General features: G+C 41.7%; 1 protein-coding gene across 2 annotated transcripts in view; it reads right to left on the reverse strand.

Moving 5' to 3' along the window:
* Positions 1 to 13,061, reverse strand: part of large2 (LARGE xylosyl- and glucuronyltransferase 2) — a 163,687-nt gene that overhangs the window by 39,183 nt on the left and 111,443 nt on the right. For both annotated transcript variants that reach the window (XM_061738909.1, XM_061738901.1), the window contains one exon: positions 3,833 to 4,038. In XM_061738909.1, coding sequence (XP_061594893.1) covers positions 3,833 to 3,932 — 100 coding nt within the window. In that variant the 5' untranslated portion in view covers positions 3,933 to 4,038. The remainder of the gene's footprint in view (positions 1 to 3,832; positions 4,039 to 13,061) is intronic.

Below are 13,061 nucleotides of genomic sequence, written 5' to 3' on the forward strand. Positions count from 1 at the left end.
ATTTCTAAGAAAAAGGTAAGCCACCTTTGGTTATACCGTACCACAGTAGGACAGCAGGACTTTATTCAATGGTAAAAAAACTATTCCCTGCTGCTGCAGGGTACATCATTCTGCTTTGAACTTGGATCACTTCTCTGTAAAAGTCACAATGTCGACGTTAAGGTCGTGAGGTCCCACTGAATGACTGATTCGGACGGTTTATGTGTCATGTATTGACGTTTCTGGGTGAACCAACTGCAGTCCTCTCGGCTGACTTTTTGAAAGGCCTGGCCTGTTTACTCAGATTTTCTTTACAAGAACTTTAATCAACCGTGTACAGTCATATAATCGCCAGTAAACAATAGCCGAGGCTGCGCAGCTCTACAGCTTTACTTATGGAGTCTTGGTTTCTGTTAGCAGTAAAAATACACAGTAAAGTAGAGCTGGTTTTAGTTTGTTGTCCAAAAATGTTTCTGTTGCTTGATCACGTGTTATTTCTATTTTACAAGTTAAATTTGCTGTCTTCATCTGTACTAATAACAACATTTTTCACATTAAAGACGTGCTTCTCCATGACATCTCATTGATTTATTTTCTAATGAACTGACTTTTAAATATGTGATGTTTGGATTATTAAAAACCCAAGTCTTACATAAAGCCTGTTAAAGACGACAGCACTGGTGCAACACAGGCAAAATCACTGTAGATGTCAGCTGTGTTTTAATCTCAACTACTTTGATTCATAAAGCCAAGTGCACAAGTTATTACAGTCTCTTTGTGTTTTGTGTGTGAAAAAAGCTTAAAACACACCTGATCATAGTGGGTCTCAGTATAAGACGAATATAACCTAATACAGACAACATCAAACATTTTTTCACTGTGCCATTATGTATTAAATTAAAATTTTTTGTCATTTTACTGTTTTGGAAAATTCAGGTGTAATAACACAACGCCAAGAGGGAAAGAATTCAGCAGTGGCCTGAAAAACATCTGTTGATGCACAACAATATGGAAAAGATTGTCAGTCGATTTATCAAGAAACCATTCAGAGCAGCCACCAATCTCTCCAGGAGTCGACATCCTAGCAAATTTAAAAATAGAAAAAGGTCTGAATGGACCACCACACTTCTGGAACAATGTCATATGGACAGACGAAACCAAATTCCTGTGCAATCTCTTTTTGGAATATCAAGGACTTTGAGTTAACTGCATTGATGATTGGTATTGCTCATTTTCTTTTCTTTTTTTTAAATATTTTTTATCCCCGATTTTTTTCCAATTTTTCACCCAGTGCTCCTAAGTGACAGTCCTGTGCATTGCCATCCTCTACCAACCCCGGGAGGTCCTGCACTGAGCTCAGGTCTCCTCCTTATCCTGAGGAGTGAGCAGGCCGCATCTTTTCACCAGACAGGGTGGGGTTTCTCCGGCCGGACGTAGCGCGTGGAAGGATTACGTTATTCCAGCCGGATCCTCCCCACCCCATCTGGCGCCCCGGTTGGCCAGAGGGGGCATGTGTAGCCCAGGACTGTGTGCATGTTTTTGTGAGGGTAGCTCACCTTGCTACCCAAGGGAACACAGGGAGAACATGCAAACTCCACACAGAAAGATCCTTTCGCCAACCCCACCCATGGTGTGGGCACTGAAGTCATGGGGGAACTAACACGCACTTCAGCACCCACAGCGTCCCCGGCGAGAATTGAACCCAGGACCTTCTTGCTGTGAGACGGTATTGCTCATTTTCGAACTGCTCAGTCACTACAACAGTAGCCTCCACAAGTTCCTGGACACCCTGCTCCCTCTAAAACCACATACTGTTTAATTTACCCACTCTGCACCTTGGTTTACTTCTGAACTTTGCCAACTGAAAGTCATCAAATAAATGTCTCTGCAGGAAAACTTGTCTTACCAAACACAAGGAAATGTTCAACATGCATTTCCTCCGCTGCAAGTATTTTCTCTTCACTGCAAAATCAAACTACTTTGCAGATTTAATCAGGTCAGGTTTTGGAAATTCTCAAGCTCTATTCTCCTTGTTCCACAAAACTCTATGCCCACCTGACTCTCTCCCTCTTCATTTTACTCCACCATCTTTCTCGGATTTTAACCTCCCCTCTATTTCTGAAATCTAAACCCTCTACTTGTCAACTGGATCCTGTTCCCATTATACTGGTCCAAGATAATAAAAAAAGATTAAAAAAAAAAAATAATAATAATAATAATGCATTATATTTGTATGGCACTCTTCATCCAATCTCAGAGTGCCACAGAGACAGTAGTTAAAACTAACAATAATAAGTCATTAAACTCAACTCAAAACAAACAAAGCTTGCATTCACTCTCTGGCACCTCTTATAAATGCAATTATCCATTCATCTCATCTCTGGTACTGTTCTGCCACCTCTCAAATCAGCAACAACAACCCCTATTCTCAAGAAACCTGGTGCTGACCCCAGCGACTTCGACAATCTCTGCCCGACCTCCAACCTCCCCTTCCTTTCAAAAATTCTGATGTTGCCTCTCAGCTACATGATCATCTTTCTTACAATAGTCTTTACAAACAGATCCAATCAGGCTTCCGTTCCCTCCATAGCCCAGACACAGCTTTAGTTAAAATAACCAATGACGTCCTTATGGATGCAGACTCTGGACTACTTATCATTCTTGTCCTCCTGGACCCGAATGCGACTTTTGACACTATTTCCTTCACCATCCTCATCAACCGACTAGCCTCCATTGGAATATCTGATATACCCCTCAACTGGTTTAAATCATATCTCTCTTTCCATACTCAGTTTTTCAACTCAAAACATTCAGTTCTCGTTCTTTCCCCCTCTTTTCTGGTGTACCTCAAGGCTCTGTCCTCTGTCCACTCTTGTTCATCATATACCTTCTCCCTCTTGGCCACTTCTTCCGTAAATATAACACCAAGTTCCATTGCTATGCAGATGACACTCAGCTATACCTGTCCATTAAACCTACATCAGGATTGCTTCAGATTAATTTTCTTGGATCACAAACGCATGTTCAGAAACTCCCAGACACATCAACTAAGACTGTTTCAAATATTTGATGCCGAGCAAAAAAAAAAGGTCAGATCCTAAAAAACCATCCACAGGAAATGTCACATTAATCTGTCCTGAGATCTTGTAAGAACTGATGAATTAGTCACCAAATTGGATTTTTACAGGGATTAGAGTACTCATGTCCCCGCCCCCAAAAATGTAAATCTATCATAGTTTTCTTATCTTTAGAAGACTTCTAATTAGACAATCTAATTAAATCAGACTTTACAAAATGAATCTAGGAATTAACAAGTGATGAAAAGAATCGTTAGTTATACTCTTCAGTTTAGTGGTTTGATTTAAACTAAAGTAATCAAAAGAAAAAATAATGTGTATGAAGTTGCACGAATCCTCTAAAGTTCAAGCTGCTGCTGTGAATGTGAAGCGTCTGTGTGTTGTCTGATGGTCTCCAGTCAACACAGCATCTCAGTGTTTGTCCTGCGAGGATGTTGACCGTTCTGATCCAAACTAAACTGCTGACTGTGGCTCGCTGGCGAAGCCTCCACAGCTTTCTGAATGTCACCATCAAGGAAAAAAATCCAAACCAAACAGAAAATAGTCTCCATGTGTTTAAAAGATCAACTTTGTGTCCGATTGACAGGAAGTTGAGCTGACTTGCAAAACCAGATCCTATAATTGGTGTTTTCTGTTCTACTTGGTTCGATCCTCATAACCCAAACCACAACCAAAACCTTGTTGATAGACCAGCTCTGACATTCAAACCCGAAGCCATAAATGTGACCCAATGAGGGTCATCGGACTATACTGGCTAATACTCTGCTCAAACTCACTCTCCAGGTTTCCAGCCAGCAGGTAGAGCCAGGTGAGCAGGACGATGGCAGTGAGGGACGCCACCAGCAGCTTCAGGCGCCCGCGGCACAGCAGGTGCATGATGGGACGGCGTTGCTATGTGCTCTGAAGGATGGGCACGGGATCAAGGGTTAGGGGGTTCAGGTGGGGCTCAGTCCCTCTTCAGGTCCTTGCAGCATCCTTTCATCTGAGGAGACAGAAACAGTGAGTGTGAGATCAGGAAGGCAGCAGTCGAAATTCACATCATTCCTACACAAAAATCTTTCCCCTCTCAAACTTTCTGCAAGAGACAAGGCATCTATAATCAAGAGTCTCGCCAGTCCAGCCAGCTAGATGCCAAGAAATACCCAAGAACATGTAGATCACAAGGAATACATCAGCAACGACGTCTAATATCCAGCCCACAAACACAAAGATCAGTTATTTGATATCAAATTAAAAAGAGCTAATTATTTTCAAACATTAAGAGCACATGAATGCAGGATTATGAAGTTGGATCCAGGTTCCAGCCCTATCTATGTCCATGAAGTATGTGTCATGGCTGAGAGAACAAGGTTTCCAAAACAGATTTATTGGGGAGTTATCAGAGTAGAGCTGGAGCTACTAGAGGTAGTTGAAGCATGTGGTCAGGATGTATTCCAGAGGTTACCAATCAGGAGAAGTCCCCAGGGCAGACCCAGCACTCGCTAGAGAGGATGTGTGTCTTGGTTGGTTTGTCCTCAGGTTGGAGGAGTTGGCTTGCAAGAGTCATGCTTGGGGATCGCTGCTCAGACTTAGTCCCTAGGTCTGTTTGGACTCCCATTCCCAGAAGAGAGGCAGAATATGGACTGATAAATGGATTAAAAGTAAAGAATTTATTCTAACTTTACCAGAGCAACCCATTCATTCTGAGCTGGCTCTTATTTTTCTCAACAAAAAACAACAACAAAGGTTTACGTCGATGGGTCAGTGGTGTTGCAGACATCCAGAGATTTTGCTTCCAGTAGCCGGAATTCCGGGTAGATTTTTCGGGGCCAGGTCGTTTCCATTACCAGGAACGGCCCTGTAATGTGGCCTTCAGGAACATTTACAGGGGAAAAAAACTACCCTGTAATAGGAGAGGGACGTTTTTCGGCCCAGAGGGGCTACCTGGTGGGTGGTCTCGGCTGATTGGGTACTCCAAAAGCAGGAAATTATGTTCAGCCCTCTCAGGTGGACTTATATCCTGTGACCACAAATTAATCAAGCATTTGGACCAGAATCATTTTGCTAGGAGTACATTTGATGAAGTTGGAGATTACATGAAAAAAAACGTGGATGGACAAACGAGTTGGCTCAGGTCTTGCTGTCATATTACACCAATTTTCATCTCAACCGCTATGACCGTGGTGTTTAAAAAAAAAAAGCACATAGCATCCATGTTAATGTGTTTCTTTTTCCTATCATTCTTCTGCTGGCCTGTTTGTGAACCAAGCATTACCGCCACCTGGTGGTTGGCGGTGCTATTTAGTCAGTCAAAGGTTCTTGTGTGGCTCTACAGTGTAGTGCACGGGTAGGCAGCCCTGGTCCTCGGGTGCCACGGTCCTGCATGTTTTAGATGTTTTCCAGCTTAAACACACCTGATTCTAATTAACGGTCATCATTACCTTGTCATCAAAGTCTGGAGAACTCTGTTGATGACACAGCATCTAAGCATCTAAGACATGCAGGACAGTGGCACTCAAGGACCAGGGTTGCCTACCGCCTGGTTAGAGGTTCCTGTCTAGCAGATTAACACGCCTGTTGACACAACTCCTGGCATAATTACTGAAAACTTGCTAGCTGACATTCATGCGGCCGCTGTCCAGTCATCCATTATCTCAAAGGTGTTTGACTGGAGTCAGATCTTCTGAGAAGGCCACTGAAGTCCTCAGGAAGTGCTCAAGAAACCAGACTGAGATGTCTCTTGATTCATAAACCTGAAGCCTCATCTTTCTGGAAGCAGCCTCTTAGAGATGTGGTCAGAAAGTAATTCAATAAGTAGCTGGCATCATCATCCTTTAGCAAAAGGTGGAGCAGACCTCACCTGTCCAGCTTTGTTGAGTCTGAAAATAAATACAGAAATCTGTGGCAGAACAAGGTTGCAGGTCCCCAAGATCCTGAAAAGATGGATAAGCGGATGAATGAAACGTCCGTTTGCATGAGCTTGGAAAGAATGCAGCGCTGATTCATCTACATAAAATGGGTGGAGAACTTGATTTAACCTCTGAGTTTCCTCCCAGCAGAATTTAAACCGTCGTGAATGAAGCCGCTACACAATCTTAGCCTGCAGAGTCGTGACAAATAGCGATGAACAAGAGCGTTAAGATCTCCTTTATCATTATACACTGTGTTAGGAAAGCTGCATGAGCTCCGTTCACCACGATGAAATGGACAAACGGTAGTGGATTGCACAGAAAGTAGCCATTTTCCACAGCTGGAGATATTGTTAGTGTAAGTATGTTTGTATAGAAATTTGTCAAATGGAAAAAAGGAGAAGGGTTTTTTTTTATTTAAATCCCAGCTGTACTGGAAAAAAAAAAAAAATCATACCAGAGACATCAAAGCTGAAATGTTATATGCTGTATTTTAATTTTTCACCATTCTGGAGGAGCGCCAGAGGCTGCTGCAGGGACAAACATTCAGGAATACAATCTGGGAAACTCATGAAGGCTGTTTGTTCTGGATTCTGCAGACTGAAACTCTGGATTCATTTCTGAGATGTTGGACTGTACTACAGCTGAGTGGTCGGCTCAGTGTGAACTGCTGTGAAACCTCGCTGTGGGACCCATCGCTAAGACCCACCCCTCACCCATAGATGAGCCAATGGCTGTTTAACATCAGTTCCACAGGGACTGGCACTTGGACATCTGTAGCTTTCAGTTCCACACAAAAACATTCTCATCTGTTTTATGGAGCTGATGCCAAAAAAACAACAACAAACAAGCAAACAAACGTTTAAAATGAAGTACTTGTAAGACTGATTCTCAGTATCCGGGGAGGATGGACAATAGTTAATTAGTTAAAATCCTGAACAAGCAGCTGTTAAACCCTTCCGTCCTCTATCTGTCTGCACCAGCGTCCCTCCACGAGCCTGATTACAGCGGGTGTGGGGGGTTCTGAGTGTTCAGTATTTGTTTTACAACGTCATTCATTAATCCCAGATTAATTAATTAGACAGAAGCCCGAGGGAAACAAGGCTAGAGACAGCCACCAATAGGAGACACGTGGAGATGCCAGTTTACAGGAGAAAGTTTAAGTCGGATCAGGGACAACGCTGAAAGTGTGAAAAAGGTCCCGGTCACTTATCTTAGTCTTAAAAGTCCCTCTATCTCCCATTTACCGCAATCATTGCAACATTGAGGATTTCTGCTGATGGTTCCTGGAACATCAGGTCGTTAACATGACATTCACCAGATCCTCACAGCCTCACTGTTCACCAGACTGACAGCAGTCAATCCATAAAAGAAACGATGGAATATTCGGGGCGATTATTCATGACTATAACCACTAGGGGTGGGCAAAAATATTGATACGGCAATATATCGCGATACATAGTCTCCCGATACGATATCGATATTCAATGTATGTATCGCGATATATTGCCGTATCAATATTTTTGCCCACCCCTAGCTGCACTTTATTTTGTGATTTCAGTGTGGGTGAGACACTGCATTTTATTTTTGTCATTTTAAGTCAGGGGCAAGTAGCTGTACTGTATTTTTGTGATTTCAATTTCAGTGTGGGTGAGACACTGCATTTTATTTTGAGTATTTTGTATCTAAGAATAATGCACACACTGCACTTTTTATTGTGTTTCAGTGTGTTTTTTCATGCAAATATTTTGCATAATTAAAATGGAAAGTTTGAATTACATTGTTTTGACTCAGTCTGTCCAATGCATTATCACTATCATCTGATGTACATACATACAACTTGGATTTTAAGATGTGTAATGCATTTTTAAATTTTTCGGTGAACTATGTAGAATATCGCGATATATATCGGGATATATCACAATTTGTATTGTATCGTGGCTCAAGTATCGTGATGCGTATCGTATCGTGAGGTCTTTCCCAATACCCACCCCTAATAACCATACAGTTCTTCTTCACCTGACTCGTTTGTCTCTCAGAGAACGAACAAAGAAGAAGCACTTATTGTTATTATGACTGGGTTGAATAAAGATTTACAGACGGAGTTACAGCGAGGCTGGAAAGTGTTGAAACCTCCGGATATTAAAGAGACATATAATCAGTGCTTGAGAGCTTAGATTTGGGTGCCTGAAACTCTGAAAACAATCACAATGATCTCACTTTTGTTCGCCCTTCCTCTCACGCTGAGAATCTGTAATTTAATGAGTCATTCATAATTACAGGGTGCTGAATCATCAAAGAACCAGAGCAGAAGTATCCAGCCCCCTCCATCGGCACGTGATCTGTGCACCTTGGAATTGGGAAGTCCAAACTCTCTCATTCTCGCTTTTTTTTTTTTTTTGCTTCGTTATTAACAGCGAACTTTGATCACAGGTTGGAATGTCCGGTCCAACTTCTGGCCTGGCGTTCCCGTCAGAGCAGGCAACATTTTTCCCCTCTTTTAAATGACCTCAGTTTCCAGGTTTCCTTCTGAATACCATGATGGTTACACATCGTCTCTAACCAATCAGATCAATCACCTCTGGCATCAACATGTCTCCCTGGATATTTGCTCTCTCTCCGCAAACCTGACAAATGGCTGAAAATCCCAGTAGTCCCCAATTCTCATCCCACCAGACCAGACCAACCACAAAGTTGTGCCATAAAAAGCAATAACATACAGCCGTTGATGGACAAGAGATGTGTCTGGGTTCTACCTCACCGTAGCTAACCTCATCTCCTGCCCACTGACAGTCTCCCAAGCCCCCCCATGACTTTGAAAAGAATGAACCAGGTTTAGAAAATGGATAGAGAGGAGGTTTATTTCCATTTAGCAGGATATTGACACTTTCCCGGGGCTTAGATTAAGAGATTCAAGGACACAGCAACAATTAGACTGCAAACACAACAGGGATGTCACCTAAACCAATAACTCAATACAGAAAAAACAATAATTCTACAAATCCCTGAACCCAGTAGGACAAAACTGTAAAAAAGAAAATTAGTATTATGGGCGCGACCCGACATGTAGCAAAGTTAACAATCCTTTGCTGTAAGTGCAGCTCCACCCGAGGAGAGAAATCACTCGGCCAGACGTTTAAACTTTCTAAGTATGATTTATGTGTTAATTAGTGAGGCTGATGTATGCGTTGTGTGTTGCCAGGAGCAACGAAAGGTGCTGATACAGGAAGAAAACAGGAGGAGTGGAGAGCAGGGCCGGCGAAGATGAAGAGAAGCGAGAAAGGGGTGACGGCGTGGAAGTGACAGAAATGGAAATGTTTGGAAAGGAAAAAAAGAGATGAGTCGAGAGAAAAGGACCTGAGAAGAAGAAAGCAAATAAAGGGAGAGGAGACGTAACAGAGATAATGGAAAAAGTGGAGAGGCAAGAAAAGAGGAGATCAAAAAGATATGAGGAGGGATAAAAGACGGGGAACCAAATAAAACAAAAAGAAAACAACAGAGAGGGCAGAAAAGAGGATGAGATAAGGTAGAAGCATCACATCGGAGAATGAGATTTGGCCAACAGACAGGAGATTAAATAACACAAGAGAAAGGAAAATAACAGAAAATAAAAGATGTAAGGTCGAAGTGATCCGCCTTTACGCTTCCAACATCCATAAACCCAGCGCGGATGTAAAAGCCAAGGACACCGCCACTAAAGAGGCGTTTAATAGGCAGCTATTGTTGATTCTGCAGGAGCTGCACAAAACTCTTTCTGAGCTCTAATCGTAGCTGTAAAATCGAAAAATCTTGGCCCGAGATATGAGGAGGAAGAGCCGGAGGACAGAGGCAGTCTGCAGCCTCCCCTGTCGTGTAAGCAGAGCTGAGAACAACACCAGAGGGACGGCTGGGCTGCGTGGGTGGCAGGGTAGCCGACGCACAACAAATAACTCCGTCTAACAGCAGTAAATTAAAAGACAACACGCCCACAACCGCTGAGGGAAAACAGTTTCTAAACACGCCTCTGTTATCCTTTACCGGCCCCAAAGAAAGCATCCACTACTGATGGAAGCACTTGCTGCACGGAGAGCAAGACCGATTCCAGAAAACAGGATCAAAGGTGCTACATTTCACCTGAGCTAATTTAGATCAGATCATTACCCCTCCCCCCCAACTTACGTGCTCTATCAAAGCTGTTGATCTGGACACGTACGACGGAGTATTAGGGCCAAACTAAAACATAAGAAAAATTGGAAATTACGAGAATAAAGTCATAATATAATGAGAATAAAGTTGTAAAATTACGAGAATAAAGTCATAATGGTGCGAGAATAAAGTCGTAATAGAATAAAGTCGTAATATTATGAGAATAAAGTCGTAATATTACGAGAATAAAGTCGTAACATTACGAGAATAAAGTCGTAATATTACGAGAATAAAGTCGTAACATTACAAGAATAAAGTGGTAATTTATGAGAATAAAGTGTTAATTTATGAGAATAAAGTCGTAATATTACGAGAATAAAGTGGTAATTTATGAGAACTCTAACAGGAAGAGCAGTCTTCTCCCTGTGTTAAAATGAAGAATATTGAGCATCTTGTGAAGTTATATTTATATATTTATAATATATTACAACTTTATTCTCGTAATATTACGACTTTATTCTCGTAATATTACGACTTTATTCTCAGAACATTATGACTTTATTCTGGTAATTTTACGACTTTATTCTCATATTATTATGACTTTATTCTCGTAATTTCCATTTTTTTCTTTTTTTTTTTGTCTTAGTTTGGCCCTAATACTCCGTCGTAGGACACGTGGCTCCTCCCAGGTGACATTACTCATCTCTCCAGGTTTTCCACTTGTCAGCACGCCCTCTGACATCCCTGATGAATAGCCCTCTCTCTTTTTGGCTCAGAACAACAGATCATTATTTGCAGTTTTCTTGGCTGATTTTGAGGTCAGTCTCCTGCTCCTAATGATTTTGAGTTGATTCTGATTTTCCTTCTAAAAGCTGTAATCATCTGCATACTTTAACAGAATCAACCAGAAGAAACACAGCTGGAGCTGCTGGCAGTGGCCTCGGCTAGATTTCCTTTCTGCTTTTAGTCTGTTAGACTTCGATAACTTCATACCGTAGCACTGGACATCCACAGCGTGCACACTCCCATGTACATAGTACACAGATTTACTGGGGGAAAAAAGGATTTCTTATAAAACTACACTGATAAATTTACTAAGATCTAACAAACTCAGAAAAACAAACTGACAAAGGAAAACCCACAACAGAAGCCAGAACTTCAACCACAAATTTACTATGGAGTTTAAACAATAATATTTTAGACAACGTTTCTGGGCACAAAAGGACCTCAAGAAGCATTCAAATAGGACTTAAATATTAAATGGAACATTAATCCAAATCTATGCAGTTGGTAATAAGGTTAATTTGGAGGTTAGGGTTTAGAAAAGTGTGACAGATGACAGCATCCAGGATCAACACTGTTAATACACCACAGGGTAAAAATAATACTTTTATATATAGAGATGGAACTTCAGATCTACTATCAGCTGTCTACCATTAGATATCAAGTTATGAAGATATGATACTACTATGTACCTAAAATTATGTCCAAAGTTATAATGCTTGACCGGTGGTAATATCAGTAGTCCATCCTCTCTGGATACCTGGAATCAGTATTATAAGCACCACAGACATATCGTTTAAAATTATTTCTTCGGCATAAATTCCATAAAGCTGGTGAAAGCAAAGGATATTCTAGTGTTTTCTGTAGAGCTAAAAGTAACGGGCGTCTTAGTTCTGGTCCCTGAGGAACTGATACTCAACAGCTATTGGCTCACCTGTGTTTTGGGGGCGGGGCTTATTGACAGGTCAATTACAAACACTCAGTGTAGGAAGTGAGTAGAGAAGTACTGCCTCCCTACTGTGGTCAGTGCAGGCCCTATACTGTAGGGGATGAAATCCCTCCTCCATTATTATTTTTTTTAAGGCCCAGTTCCAGTGGTAGAACTGGAGGGGTCAAGGAATAAACCTAAAAGATGACGGTTCTTGGAAAAGCTTCCTCCATTCAAATGCAACTGAAGCGTCCCTCTTTGGAAAATATTCAAATCTGTGGAACCCTTTCTATTAATAAAATTCAGTTGTGTGACGGCACATTCTTAGACTTGACAGTTGCAGACAGCTGAAACATCCTCATTTAGTGATTTTCCAGAAGTAAACCAAACAGCTGAGTCTCCACAAAGCATAACTGTTATTCCAGCTAATGATGCCCCTTGAAGTAAATAAGGCCTTCCAAAAACAACAAAATTGCGACAGAAACATTTTGATGGACAAAACCTCCTGCAGAAGATGAGACAGCGTGATGATGCAATCAAGCCTCGAAAGCAGTGTTTTGGTCCCATTCCATCTTTTTTCTCCCTCTTTCAGTTTTGCATGTAGTTAATCACAGAGGGGATAGCCCTGATTAAGGGGACAATCAGAAGGTACTTGCTGCACTAAAGAAGAGAGATGAAGAGGATGAGGGGGTCAGTAATCAACTCCTCTCACACTTGCTGTTGACCTCCCTGATCCCCTTACAAAGACAAGACCATAGCTCTTTCTCTCACAGGTTTACCTGAAGTCCAGACACTTATGAATCAACACAAGAGAACTACTGTCATGCAAGTAAATAAATAAAGCTAAGTTGAGGCAAACCCCCCCGCCCCCCCTGAAAAAACTCCAACTTAAAACGAAAAAAATAAACGAGAGAGAGACCAGGATGATCAGGTTAGCATCAATGCATCCTAGTTATTTGAATGTTCACATTCCGTGAAGAACAGGTTGAGGACAGCCATCTACTAATCAAGTCTATTAAAGGAGCATGAGGCAGGATTGAGGCAGGATTTATGAAAAAAATTCATATACGTTTTAAGTTTTCTAGTAATAATGTCAGATGAAGCGTTCCAAACCAAAAAGAATGAGCCCTCTAGTGTATCTCTCTGTTGCCTTGAACAGGCTGTGTGCTGCAAAATTTGCTGCAATTCCGGGCCGGAATTTCCCGCGCTGTCCTGCGGATGTGACGTCAAATGACGCTGCATGCACGTTCTCCCCGTTCTCCCGTGCCGGCTTCACTGTTG

The sequence above is a fragment of the Cololabis saira genome, chromosome 2, assembly GCF_033807715.1.
Source record: "Cololabis saira isolate AMF1-May2022 chromosome 2, fColSai1.1, whole genome shotgun sequence".
NCBI lineage: Eukaryota > Metazoa > Chordata > Actinopteri > Beloniformes > Belonidae > Cololabis > Cololabis saira.